Source organism: Apteryx mantelli, chromosome 5 (assembly GCF_036417845.1).
Source record: "Apteryx mantelli isolate bAptMan1 chromosome 5, bAptMan1.hap1, whole genome shotgun sequence".
Taxonomy (NCBI): Eukaryota; Metazoa; Chordata; class Aves; order Apterygiformes; family Apterygidae; genus Apteryx; species Apteryx mantelli.
The window spans coordinates 53591197-53605592 of NC_089982.1; the positions used below are offsets into that span (position 1 = coordinate 53591197).

At 38.8% G+C, this 14396-nt stretch overlaps 1 protein-coding gene and 1 long non-coding RNA gene across 13 annotated transcripts in view; one reads left to right on the forward strand and one right to left on the reverse strand.

Annotated features, from left to right (window-relative positions):
- The window catches only part of PCM1 (pericentriolar material 1), a 43641-nt gene extending 31195 nt beyond the window's left edge, over positions 1-12446 (reverse strand). For 3 of the 11 annotated variants that reach the window (XM_067298002.1, XM_067298000.1, XM_067297998.1), the window contains exons 1-7: positions 12050-12446; positions 7725-7843; positions 6821-7066; positions 5692-5964; positions 4941-5111; positions 4632-4748; positions 985-1162 (exon numbers count right to left, since the gene is read on the reverse strand). In XM_067298002.1, the coding sequence (XP_067154103.1) occupies positions 985-1162; positions 4632-4748; positions 4941-5111; positions 5692-5964; positions 6821-7066; positions 7725-7843; positions 12050-12251 (1306 nt within the window). In that variant the 5' untranslated portion in view covers positions 12252-12446. The remainder of the gene's footprint in view (positions 1-984; positions 1163-4631; positions 4749-4940; positions 5112-5691; positions 5965-6820; positions 7067-7724; positions 7844-12049) is intronic. The other 8 variants (XM_067298003.1, XM_067297999.1, XM_067298008.1 and 5 more) reach the window with 5 other exon arrangements.
- On the forward strand, positions 12006-13877 carry LOC106490130 (uncharacterized). Of its 2 annotated transcripts, none has more exons than XR_010884423.1 (3): positions 12006-12058; positions 13309-13363; positions 13600-13877. It is a non-coding gene; the product is annotated as an uncharacterized lncRNA (long non-coding RNA). The 2 variants fall into 2 exon arrangements; XR_010884424.1 differs by lacking the exon at positions 12006-12058 and adding an exon at positions 12192-12269.
- Positions 13878-14396: the final 519 nt, after the last annotated feature.

Consider the following 14396-nt stretch of genomic DNA (forward strand, 5'->3'; position numbering starts at 1 on the left):
AAAGCTTCTTTCCTGCCTGTAAGCTCACATCCAAACAGTACTAAGACAAGGAACTGGCAGATGAGATGCCCAAGCAACTGACATCTTCCCCTCCAAATATGAATCAGTAATTCACATGAAAACTAAGCAAAAATAAGTATTATTTTACCTCATAGATCACAACTTAGTTTTTCAGTTAGTTGCAATGAAGTTTCACCATTTTCAATTTTCAAAATGCTTATTTCATGAATTATTTTGCCCTATGCTGAATTAATATCTTTACATTCCCTACCCTAAAGTTCTGGCATGTACCACCTCTTTAAATAAGGTAACAGACTGGCTGTGAGAAACTGCTGTTAAAAGTGACATCAATGAAACTGTGACAAAAAACAACATTAAAGAATACGAAGTCCTAGTTTATCATAAATGAGCATATTTTCTACCCACTTTATCAAGACGGGGCGAGTTTTGTATATTTGGGGAAGGGGGATAAAGAAGATTCCATCACAGGTCTACTACTTTAGAGCACATAGGAGAAAAGCAGTTACTAGAAGCCATTTGAGAAAGAAGCAAGGAAATGCCTTTCACAAAGGCACCAGCTTCCTTTGCATTTGTGGTAATTTTCTACAGGTTTTCTACTAACTCCTCTGCTTTTTCTCCTGCACTCAGTTCTATAATTTTATTAACTAGTTCCATCTTCTTTCCTGTCCTTGAGTTGATACACCATGGGAAAAGAGAGCAGAACCAGAAAAGTTCGTCAGAGCAAGGAGCCTGAGAAAGACTCTTCTAAATGCTGAAATGTAGAATCAACTGCATGGTTTTAAACTGCCACTGTTATTTTACAATGTTATGCTGTCAATTCTTTTCATAAATAGAAGCCTTGCAGTTAAAAATATTTAAAAGATTTTTAAATGTGTAATGACTTCTTCTAATCGACAATTCCAGCTTTAATCATTTAATCAGCATGCTAACCTATCTATCAAAATATATTGTCATGTCACATACCAGAATCATCCATAACAGCAATTGCTTGTTCTGCTTTATGCTGCAGAGCAAGAAGAGCTGCCTGTCTTCCTTGAAGAGCCTTCAATTGCTCCTGCTGTTGTAACATCCTTTTCAATAAATCATGTTGCTTCTTCAAGTTCTCCAACTCCTCTTTTGCTTCCTGTTGAGGATCTCTGGCCTGAAAGAGATGCAAGAACATTTCATAACCATGACATTTTATTTGATAAGTATTAGTGATAGATGTGTCAAAACAAGCAGGACTTTAATAGAGCACTTGAAATAGAAACAACAGGCTGGTAAGTGTGAAAAGGTGAAAACAAAATGATTTGGTCTTTCAGGTATTTTTTTCAGTCAAAAAATTTTAAAGTATAATAGGGAGAAGCCTGTTATCACTAAGCCATGCTTACCACTCCCGGGGGTTAAGTTTTTTTTTTTTTTTTTTTAAGAATCCCAGTCAGCCACTCTATCATATCAGAATGACTAACCCATGCATCCCTCTGTCCTTCTAATTACATATTCACAAAAGAGCACAGTAAGCTATAACACTGTTGCAGCTAAGGAAGATAAGGCACAGTGTCATGGAGCTACATATAAGACAAGATCTAGACGATTTACTAGCCTAAAATCTGTAGCTTTTCAACAGAAAGTTTTGGGCAGTTATTCTTTTCTAATCTATAATGTACATTTGCACCTGCACACTACATTTTTGCCATTTATGCTAGAATACCATAGACTGTGACAAATCAATGTCAAAACAAAATCAAGCACAGAATCCCTCTATACATTATTTTCAAGCATACAGAAATAAATCTGAAAGAAAAAGCATGTTGTACAGTTAAAATATATCAAAACAAAAGCTATTTTTCACCTCCTTTCCCCTCCCAATTAATGGCTGGAGAGTTGCCTCAAAAATTTTATTCAGGTATTGGCAGCAAATTAATTGCAGATATTTCACTGAAATACTTAGGATCCTGATCCAGTTTGGATCATCATATACCGCAGATAAAAATATGGAAAAAATTGCCTTGTGTTTTTAAATAATTAACAACTCCTAACAAAAAGAACACTAACTTAAAAAGCATCATCGTTGCTCCATAAGGCGTTGAGTTCACGAGGTACAAAATTCTCTCAATGCAAACCACATTCCACACTGAACACCAGAATAGAAGCAGACATCTTATCACCTAGTTGGATATTCAGGAAAGCTCAGCTTTCCAGCAGATAAAGGAGAACACATCCAGAATTTTAAACGTCTCAGAGACATGGCTTTAAAACATGCACTGCAACTGGCACTGAATATTCCTGTCAAATTTTCATCTTGTATTTTGCCTCTACTCTGCTTTCTACATACTATACACAATGAAACACAGGAAGGAATGAGGGGAGGAAAGAGAAAGAGGGATGTATTCCTGGGTCACCTATTTAATAATCCAAGCTTTATCTCACCTATTTAATAATCCAAGCTTTATCTCACCTATTTAATAATCCAAGCTTTATGAACTAACAGATTTACTTGAATTCATCAAAACAAAACACCAAAATTTTCAAGCCTAGTTCTACTTTAGACTACTAAGCTCAACAAATTTTAAACTTTTGATTTTGCTTTACGAAAATCACTGACATTTTTTGTCAGAATAAAAGACAAGGCCATGGAAAAGCTAGATACAGATAACAAGTTTTAAACTCCCAGGCCCTTAGTCTTCCCCCTTCCAACCAGGGACTTTTATAAACAGTTTACAAAAATGTTTGTAGAACAAGTTAAAGCTATCAGTTTCCTAATTTACTTTCTCTATACCATACCGGCTTAAATTTGCTTTGGCAGACTATTAGTGTGACCATGCTAAGGGTCTGAAAACCAATTTTTAAAGACATTTTCCCAGAAAGAGAATAGCAAAACCAGGAAGGTCATCTACCACTACATAAAATCAGATTATCTGCTGTACAGAATTAGATGTAGTACCTGCTCTGTCAATTACGACCCTTCTCTTTTGAAGCGTCAACAGCACCTCACTTAGAAACAATCTGCATACTTCAAAACGACTCTAGTTATAGAAGATTTATTCAATGGAAAGACAGCTGGATACTGACAAGCAGGTCAAATGGGAACATTCATCATAACAAATATGTTTGAAGCACGTTACCAGAAAAATGAAAATCAGTATGTATAAAACCTATTTTTGAGGCTAAAATAATATTTTCAAGTGTACCTTTGAAGGCAATCTACACTCTTGGCTATTAATCCTACTAGGCCAGATTTCCCTGTCATTCAGAACAGCTCTGTCACTTTTCCCTTTAGGGCTTGCTGTAACGTCAATGTCTGTAACCTGTTCTTGTGAACCTGAATTCCCTAGTTTGTCCTCAATTCGAGGCCGAATGCTCAAACTAAAAGATACTTCCTTTATTAAATAGTTTAGTATGTTAGATTTTGAACATGTGCTCCAATTTAGCAGGCATTTTTAAGTTACAAACCTACCCACTAATACCTTGTCATATACTGTAAAGTACTATTTCTATCAAATAAAATATACAAGAGTAAAGATGTTATTTTTAGCATTTGTTCTTAGAACTTTCGTAACAACGAGGCTCAAATAGCAATCAGCCTTTTAAGAGCAGAAGTTTTCATTCTGTATTTAATACATTAAAGCAGTCTAAAAAGAGAAGTTAGCTGCAAAATTAAGAGCCAAACGAAAACTAAAACCCCTTTTGCAGAGATGAAGAAAAAAATGCAAGTTTAAGTTTACAGGCATACCACCTCTTCAAATCCATACTAGCCTTTAAAAAAAATTGAAAAAGTTAGATCTTCCATGTCTACAGTTTTATTTCTTTAGAGGAACAGAATACGTTCTTACCAAACTAAATATAATTATGAAGACTCCTTAACATTTTAAACACTATTTTACTTCTAAGCACCTAAGTACTTATCATCTTTAAAACACCCAGAGCACTAACTGGTTACAATAGTACTGGCTCACTAGTACTTTCCTTGGTGCAGAAGTAGTATTGGAAGTTCTAAAGCATAAGTTGTTATTAAAATGCTTCTACATATTCTACAATGTTTGTTTACAACATTAGTATAAAGGCTTTCACAGATAGGACAGAAATAAGTCTGTGCATCTAATCCAGAACATTTCTTTTGAAAGGCACCCAGCTCTCCAAAGGAGGAGAGGAACTGCTGTGTTAGGTCAACACTTCCACCATATCACTTGGTAGATACTTGAGCAATGGCCCACCAGCAACTCATTTCTAACCCTCTCCTCACCCAGTACCAGCAAGTTTTCCTACTATCAGAAACAAGCTGATAAATCAAAAATTGTGTACAAAACTATTCCTTTCTACGTCAACCCAATGCATCCCTCTGTCAAAGTACACACGTAATCCTTCAATCTGTTTTGAAGAAAGATTAGAAAGATTTAAAAAAGAAACTAATGAAAAAAATAGTTGTTGCTACAGAAGCTTTTTCTCCCACACTGAAAAAAAAAACACCCTGCACATACATGTACACCTCTGGGATAGAAGGTATGAGAATCTACTATTTTTGAATTGAACTGCAGATTATGTCACTGTCACATGAATCAGGAAGGGGGGGGACAAAAAAAACCCACACAAGTCTTCATTTCTAGCACCTTAATTACTAAAAGGCAGCTTACCATGGTATCTGAAGCCTCAGACTGCACATCAATGTTTAGCAATGTGCTCTCAGCTATAGAACCAGATCCCACAGCTGAATCTATAGTCCGAACATCCTCCTCCTCATTTTCTCTAGCCTGAAATATTTCAGTAGCATAAATCAAAAGCTATATAAATGGGGCAGCAAAAATGAATCATGGAAGGTACTACATCTCAAAAAGCAACACCCCCAGTAGCACCACCAAAACATCAACGGTCAACTCCTTTAAAATAATAATAATAATAAAAACTTACAATGAGAAACAAATGTATTATATTCCCAAACTTACAAGCATCTTTTGCAAAAATTTCAGATAGGATTTCTCCTGCTCTTTAAGGTGATCTATAAGATGTGATAAACGCTCAACATTGGCCGATCTTTCATTTTTCTCTACAAGATCATCTCGCATGGAGCTGGCCTTAGCAATATAGTCGCGAATCTGAACTAGTCTGCTCACAATCTGTAAAGACACTGAAATTACTGAATGCATTCAGCTATAGCTTTAACGTTTTACGCACAAGACATGGTGATAGCAACAGCAAACTATTATTAAAAGGGTAACATACTAGAACCTTCCAACCTATAGTCATACTTCTGCAAGTGGTTAAAAGTCAACAACCTTTATAAGGATAGATTTATGCACGCATAAAGTTGCAAGGCTAAAGCACAGGGCTTCTTGTCCATATAGGCTAAAACAGAATTGAGTTCATATTACTAACATACGAAAATATTAAACTATAGAAGTATTTTCTGGAACTGTAGAACAGAGAATCAACCTCTAAAATGAAAATACTTAATTCTTTCACCAGGAAGCAGACTTCCAATATTATAAGACCAAGAACAATACATTCCTGACTCCAGTTTCATCTTTTCCTCAAGTAATAGTTGCCTTTTAGAACAGTGGGAAGGTAAATACTTGCAATAAAAATTGAATTACAACAGTCACACTTCCTGAAAATTTAGAAAGAGGCATTGAAAAGTAACAGCATAGCTGAAACCAAAAGGCCCTATTCCGTAGGCCTAATAGGCTACATTAGTACCTGGCTACTATCCATAGCTGGTTCCCCTCTTCCATCTTCTTGAGTAGAGACCTGACAATTTTGCAAGATATCCTTGCTTAGAGCAGCTCCAAATAAATCTTTACACTGCAATGATCCCCCGGACTCCTTTTTTTGAGAACCTGAGGCAGAATCTTTGCTTTTGTTAGTGTTTATCTGCAGCGACAGGAAGTTAAATGGCTTTCTGTTTTCATTAAGTTGACGTCTGTTGTTAGCAGCCGTTGCCCTGCCTTGAGAATCACTTCCAATGCTTCTCTATAAACAAACAAGGCCAAAAACAATTGTTATGATTTTTTTACTCAATATATTCTCAACTCTGATTAACTTCACTACTAGAATTACCTGTTCTGCAGTATTACTGGACTGATTACAAAGTTATTTGACTAGTCATTGAGTAGCCAAAAGCTAGCTAGACATAGCACTGGTGATCTTTGACATACATCTCACTTCAGGTTTTTTTTTAAACCTTTTGAATAGCAACTTGTTGCCATAATACACATTTCTGAAGGAAGTTTATGAGTATCAGTAAAGATTCAGTCTTTACACTCTAAGTCAAAGCAATGGGTCACATTTGAAATATTATCTTTACAACCCAAAACAGCTTTAACAGAAAACTGGCAAAGATTAACAAGTTTCTGTTCTGAAATCGTTAGCACAAATTCACTGCTCGTTACCAGAATTAACCCCTCATACTTTCCATTGATTTGGACAAGGGAAGGCTGAACAAGCCATATCTCCAGGGAAAAAGTTATAGCTCAAAAATTCATATCATACATTTCTCTGCACCCTACTGAGTAGCAGTTTTTAGCACTACATTTCTGCTCAATCCATGGTTATAACAAGGTTCAGAATCACAAACTATGTCCCTTCAAAAACATACTTTCAAAATAAGATTACAAACATTTGAGTAGCAGATAAGCATGAACCTCAGGCATAGAAGAGCCATGGTCCTGAACTTCACACAATTTTCTCACATTTGGAACCAAAACTGTGATTTGGTTCCCATAGTGCTTTTAGGCTTTTTATCTTAATACCTTAAGCTTTCTTTAGTGATCTGTCAAATTATTAAGAGATAGCCACATTTATAATGTGAGCTAGTATTCACACAAACCTGATCCAGATCACTGAAGTTTATTCTTTGTTTAAGCCTTTCTAGTTCAGCCTGCTCTGGAACAGACATCTGCGTCATATATCTAGCATGAGGAAAACTATGAGGAGTCCTGGTTTTTCGTCGTCCCATTCCAGGTGAGGACTCTGGAGATATATCATTAGTAAGCCTTGTTTCAGCTTCACCACCAAGTTTTTTCTTATTTTTTTCTGAAGGTCTGTTTGCTTTCTTCTGTTGACTTCCCCAATCCTTATGCAGAAGGAGAGGGAAGGAAAAAAAAGTCACATTTGTTAACCACACAGATAAATCCCCTTCCACTTAATTGAAACATCTACTTTTTTTATTTCCATTTTCTAAGTAAAGAGATACCAAAACATGAGCTGAAACAACGATTAAAGTTGTCTAGAGCAAACGTTACATTACAGAACACCATTTTCTCCACTGCACACATTAAAAATAGCTAGTTCGGAAATATTTAATATTATATATATTTAATATTTTAATATTTAATCTAATGATGCATTTCATTAATTTTAAATTAAGCTAAAATTATATTTTTCTTCCTTGCAGAAGACTCTTAAGCAGTTTAGAACTTTTAAAATACAAAGTTGTTTTTAAACAAATTTGTTTTTATTTCTATGACACCTACAGCGTTTCTATATCTACCTTAATTCATCCCAAAACACTTCCCCATAAAGACATCTGCAGACTTCATCACCTCTGAGTTATACATGTCACTTGTTTACCTCTATTTCTCTTAATTATTTTATTGCTTTTTGGATGCTACCATGCAAAGCTGTACTGACAAGGTTCAGATCTTTGCATTATTGCCTACCACTAACATAAACCACCTGTTAATTCTCACCTACAGTATAATGTGGCAACTGAAAGTTAAGATGAATTATACCGTGTTGTTCAGCCGGTCTTCAAGGCTCTCATTGCTCCAGCTAGGCAAGTCCTGATCATTCATGCCTTCTTCAAAGGGACCACCTCCTGAAGCCATGACAAGCAGTAAATAAAAGGAACCTAAAAGAAACAGTTTAAAAAATATATATATGCTGCATTAAAATCAGTTTTATGTACAAGATCTCTAATCTGAGATAACAACAACATATTCCTTATGAAATAAAACCACAAGGCTGTTTTAGGAAACTAAACCCCAAACGTAACAGTAAGAACACAGATTTCTTTTTTTAATTTTTTTTTTTTAAAGTCACTGCAGGTCCGTGGTGATGTCTGTGTGATACTAGAGATCGAAAGTCACATACTGTAAGCCAAAACTTTGCATTTACTTCAATGTTAAGATGATGACAACAGAGCACTGAAGGGGATACTTGCTGATACAATACAGGTAAAACAGACATCAGTAAGAGGATTTTTACTTTCTTTACTACAAGTTAAAATATTTAAGCAAGAATGCCATGCCATACACTATAGTTTCTAGCAAAAATAAAGGAAAAGTGTTTGGTATTTCTATAGCTTTGCTACTCTGTACTGCACAGAATGACTTACTGTAAAAATAATCTATACTTTAAAAATTTTTACTTTTATTTCTGGTTTTGACATAAGTACCATTAAGAAAGTTGTTAAAGCTAAAAAATCAGAAATAAGTATTCCTTTAGAGCAATAAAAGTAGCTTAGCTTGTTCAATAACATACATAACTGTACATATATGTACATACAGATGCATAACTGTACACACAATCAGATTACAATAAAAACTGAGTAGCCTAACTGCTGCTGGCACAGCTCCACTGTACAAAGCTACAAACTTGTTCCTTTAAACAGCTACAAAGTTCTGTTACAGATACAGAAGAACACCACAGTCTTGCAGAGAATTACTTTTCCACATAGCTTTAGCTGCAATGTTAAGACACAATCCTAGTTTTATCTTTATCTGCAAAATCAAAAAGAGGGCAGGTCTAACCATTTGTTTCTAAACACTTTATTGCAACTTGTCTACTATCAACTTTTGCACCAAGATTTCACACAGTGCAGGTGAAGAGATCACCTAAAACTTAAGATTTTACCTTCATCTAATAAGTATTTTTAAAATGGGTTCCAGGAGAGAAAAAAAAAGAGAGAGAAGTTTCAAGGATGTACTAATTTAACTGTCTTGTTTAGGAATATGGTATTTCACCAAAGTCACATAATACAACCCATTCAGCAGGTGCACTTGTACTAAACAGTATTCTGATGCAAACACAACCTATTACTATAACATTAAGGAAATGGGATCCAGCAGGTATGCTGATTCTGCTGTAACCATGTCTACATTTGGCACGGATCTAATTTGTGTCAGAGTTAGAGTAATTCAGCTCCTGCATCTAACAATCAGAATCACAGCACAGATATACTAAAGTGCCTGCTACTTCAGGAATAGGCAGACCTGTGTCCTACTGTTCTTGCACGTACATTCCCACCCTTCTTTGTCCCAGCACAAAAGTTCGCCAGGCCACGCAATCAGAGGGTACCATCAAACAACCTAGCTCAGCCAACAAACAAAAGCAAAATAAAAAAGGTCAGATGAGTTTTCAACTGGATCACCTCCTTGATCTGGCTATCTGTCCAACTGCATAAAGCACTACTGTAGGTTCAAGGAAGCTGAATAAAAGTCACGTAATCAGAAGAGGCAGCAACACCCACACAGCCTGGCTTAGAGTAACTGTAAAAAACACACCTTTTGTGCAATTTTCATTTAGGTGAACTGTCAGATTGATTTAGAGAATAAAAACAAATACAACTTCCACATAACACTGAATCTTTTCACATTCTGTTTTTATGTGCAAGTACAAGCATCCTGTGAAAAATTCATAGAGAAGCTCTTCTACCAACTCAAAGTAAATTCCACAAACTTTCAAAATAAATGCATAGATGTCAATTTAGCTTATTTTAGAAAGCAGCTATAAATATTTTCTAAGAACTTTCTGCAGTTACAGATAAACTGTTCCACTGTGCAGATGTGCAAGATACAACATTTCAACTAGCATGCCATCCTGACATATGCCACTAAGCATAATGAGTTCATCTGGACAAGATTAAAGACCATCTGGGTTTACAGTCAAACTCAGTAAGCTGTTTCCTCCATCATCGTGTTACATAATTCTTCTAAAACTGTGGGAAAAGATGTTTTTTCTGCCTTCCACTGAAAAAAACAAAAGAGGCAATATTTATCGTTACATCTGTTATACAAATAGCTTTTGTGCAAGTTTTAAACGAAATAAATGAAGAGTTATCTTCAACGATCTTTGCTGTAGGAGTCTGATTAACTCTGAAGTAAGTTCACCACCATAGATGTATTATTCTCAATAATATTCTCGAAGACACTAGGCATGTGCCAATGTATTCTACCAAATACAGCTCAAAAAATACTAATATCCTGATTACTTCCTGCAACTGGATCTTAAGGAAACTATTCTAACAGAAGCAAGTCCTTCTCACATAGCAAGTCTCTAAACATTCATATTACAATCTTTAATAACTCCAAATGATATATAATCAAATGAGATTAAGATCAGAAAGCTATGCTGATATTTCATCTCTTCAAATCAATTAAAAAAAAAAAAAAAGAGGTTCAGTCAGCTTTTTCCTTAGAGATGAAATTCTCCTACAAGAAGCAGCGTAAGTTTTTCACTTCCCTCCACTTAATTAATTTGTATTTTTTCTTATTTTTCATTTTACCACCTATTTTCAGAAGAAATCCTCTTACAAAAGCTTTGTTATCCTCCCATTGTTCTGTTTTTGCTTCCACCAATGCATCAGCAATTTCAGCTTCTTACACATTAGAGTACCTGAAAGCTTTGTGTTTCTGCATGAGCACTCTGCCATAAAAAATTTGCAAGAAACTTGAAAAGCCTTCTGAGGATACTTACTACCATAACAGTAACCTAAAATAACATACAAGATTATAGTCAAAACATATATAAGATTATAGTCGTATACATTTGTGCATGAAACAGTAATATACAAATTGCTCAGAAATACAAATAGAAAACACACTAACAAACCAAAAACATACATAAATTTTTAAAAGGCTTTTTTATAGTGGAGCTATGCTTTTGACATTTATTTTCCTATAGCATTCATCCAAACTGCAAGAACTCTAAAAAGCACCTAAGTTTGCACATAGCACATGCAGAAACTTTTGAAAATGAAAGGCTAAGTGGAAAACACAAAGCTGAAAAAAAGCCATGAAAGAGCCACAGACACTGGAGATAGGATGAAACATTTATTTGAATTTCAACTTCTTAGATATCCACTCCTTATTGAGCATTAATTAAGGAACTAATTTAAGGAATAATTAAATTCCGACACAGCATTGCAAACCATGCAGTATAAACAAGCAGGAAAACACAACGGAGAAAGTGTCCTCTGTCCTTGCACCAGACAGCCATATTCTCACACAAGCAACGCACCCGGCAAATCCAAACGCACCGAGAGAGGCCTGCCCCGCACTGGCAGCCTGGAGAGCCGGGACACGCCAGCTCCTTCCCGCGCCGCGCAGGCTCCCGGCCAGCCCCGCTGCACCTTTCCCGCGGGGCGCCCAGCGGGTCCCGCCGCCAGCGACCCCCGGGATCCGCCCGCCCAGCTGCTGCGTGCGACAGGGCAGCGCGGGGGCGCCCAGGAGGCGCGCGGAAAGCCGCTGCCTCGCGGCGCCAACGCCGGGGCGCCGGGCGGGCGCCGCTCCCAGCGCTTCGGGCAAAAGCGCGGCGGTTGCCGCTGCCCCACCGCGTCTCCCTGGAGAGAGGGAGAGAGGGAAGGGGAAAGGGGGGGAGCGCGCGCACACACACACACCCTCCCTCCCCCCGCCGGGGGCCGCGGCGGAGGGGGGGCGGCCCGCCCAACCTGCCGGCACCGCCAGGTTCCCGCGGGCCTGCGGCTCCTCCCGACCCCGGGGGCAGCCACCGAGGCCCCCCCACAGGGGCGCAAAGGCCGCGCCGGCCCCCCAGCGCGGACAGCGGGAGCAGTCCGCGGGGCGAGCGGAGGGGAGGCGGGGCGGCTCTCCCCGCGAGCCGGGGGAGGCCTCCCAGGCCTGCCTTCGCGGCCGCCGCCGCTCGCTACCCGCCCGAGGGCTTTACCTCCCAGCGGCGGCCCCAGAGTGGCAGCGGCCCGGCTCCGCGGGAGAGCGTTGGGCGCAGGGACTCACAACGCCGCCTCAACGGCCGCCGCCGCCATCTTGGCTGCCGCTCCGGCAGGGGTGCGGGAGGCGGACCGCGGCGGACGGATACATACCGGCATCTGGTAACCTCCGCCCGCGGATGCCTTTCCGCGCCGCGCAAGCGTCGCCCGCTCTGGACCACGTGACGGCAGGGCGGCGACAGCGGCTCTTCCCGCGCTTCTCCGCGCCTCTGCGTGGCGGGGGCGCGGGCGGCGAGCGGGACCACCGCGCGCCGCCGCAGACGTCGAAGGCAGCCGAAACTCCAAGTCCCAGCATGCAGCGCGCGAGAAGGGGGTTGGTCCCTCTTCTACCTAGGAGCAGTGCATCCTGGGACCTGTAGTTTTCTAGTCGGCTCACCCTTCTCGGTGACAGGATTAGCGCGTGTCCACTGAGCCCAGCTGCCCTGGAGCGGGCTCGAAGCGTCGGGCTCGTTATGTTTATAAAATAAATACGGAGGCGGTCTTAACTGATAAACTCTGTAAATGACTTTACACCTGACTGAAATACTGGTAAAACTGTGAGGTCAGAGCCATGAACAGTGAATGGGGATCAGGGCCCGTCTTTATTTAGAGCAATATCGGTTTGCAGAGTCTGTTTCTGTCTGCGGTTATTTCATCTCCTGGTCACAGCTGAAAATACAGGAGTGGAAAGATGGGTGCAGACACAGATCCTTTTCATCTGTTCAGTCAGTTTCCCTACTTTTTTTCTGTCTTGCCAGTCTTCCTGCTTAGCTACTTGCTTCAGGGCTTGGGGCTTAGGGGTCTGGGCTTTTTAAACTTTTCTTTGAAAAAGATTAGGCATTTTAAAACATAGTTGTTTCTTATTTGTGGGTAGTAGTCATGCTGTGATTTACTGTTATACCCTGGTGACCCACTTGTTCAGACAGATGAACTTGTAGCTTATAGCAGAAGTTCTTGCTATTAGTTCTCAGATGACTAGGCCAGCATAGGATACTCACGGTTTTCAATTTCTTTTCCAATAAAGCTTATGTCATTTATATTTCACTCATTAGGGGGTCCCCTTGTCAGAACAGAAAAAACAAGCTAACATTTTCAGGATTTATATTACACTGAGCTTCTAAGGTAGAAGTATTAAATATTTACATGTGTTCGTCCTGGGCTAGACACGTTCTACTGATAATACATAAAAATATAGTTCAAAACCCCTGCACTATTATCGATGCCCATTTATTTAGCTCTAGCAAAAAAATAAATGCCATGAGTTGTTTTCAATAACACATACATCCATCTCTATTTTAGAAGAGGGAGGGACAAATTGTTCTGAAAATCTGTGAAATAAAAATGTTTCAATAAAAAATCTTTGTTTTCTCCAGCAGATGCCACAATAGCAAAGGAGTAGTTCTGGATGATATTTAGTGTGTGAAAGGGGTGAGTAAGAGACTGCCTGTCATAGTAACATTTTTCTCCCATTTCTACCGTGGGCTACATGAGTGTATTTCCATAACTGAAACCACTTTGAAAAGAATCTGCCGGAATCTGTATGGAAACTCTGTATGTAGCAAAAAGATATTATTCATTTGTATTGCAATTCTGCAGCTAATAGTTAGTTTATTAGCCTTTTTTTAATTATACTTTTAACTAACGTCTTTTTCTCTTGGCCTCAGATACCATGTCTGCATATCCAGCAGTGTATTCGCAATGTTGCTGTTGGCAAGATGCTTCGTATTATCATAGTGCCATACCTCCCACTGCCCGACAGATGGAGGCAGAATTTAAGAAAAGTAATGCCTTAACACAATGACTATATATTTTTTTGTTATTGTAGTTTATTCTTAAAACACAGCTTCTTCTTTCCTATCATTTCTTGCAAAAAAAGATTTCTTGCGTGAAAACGTGGAACACTGTTAAGGAAAAACAATAAATTAAATAGATTTCAGTATAATATCTTAGTAACAATTTCTTAACTGTAGTTTCTTATGCGTCATAATTGTGTATTTTCTCTTCCTTACCACAAGGTGTCATATACTGGCAGTAACCCTCTCCTGGTAGTTTGAAGCATCGTTATTCTGATTCCTGCTTAACATTTGCAGGATGACTTTTTTTTTTTTCTTCTTTTCATTTTTCTATCCCTTCTGGAATTGACTGCAAATGCATTCTTGAAAAGAAAAGAAAAGAAAAGAAAAGAAAAGATAAACAGTGCTCCAAAGAAAAGAACCACTACTAGCTCCTCAAAGCTGTTTTTTCATTGTGGGGTAGGGAATTGCACAGGGGTACGGTAAGCGTGAAAGAACCTTAGAGTACACTGCAAGAAGCATTATTTTCCTGAAGGTGGTTCTCCACTACTACTACATAGACCAGGACCAGGACTCTGTGAGCCATACCAAATATGGGTTAAAGAAAGCCTTGTCAATTAAAAAAATAAACACACATTTTGGGGGAAAGTCCTAGATCAACACTAAGG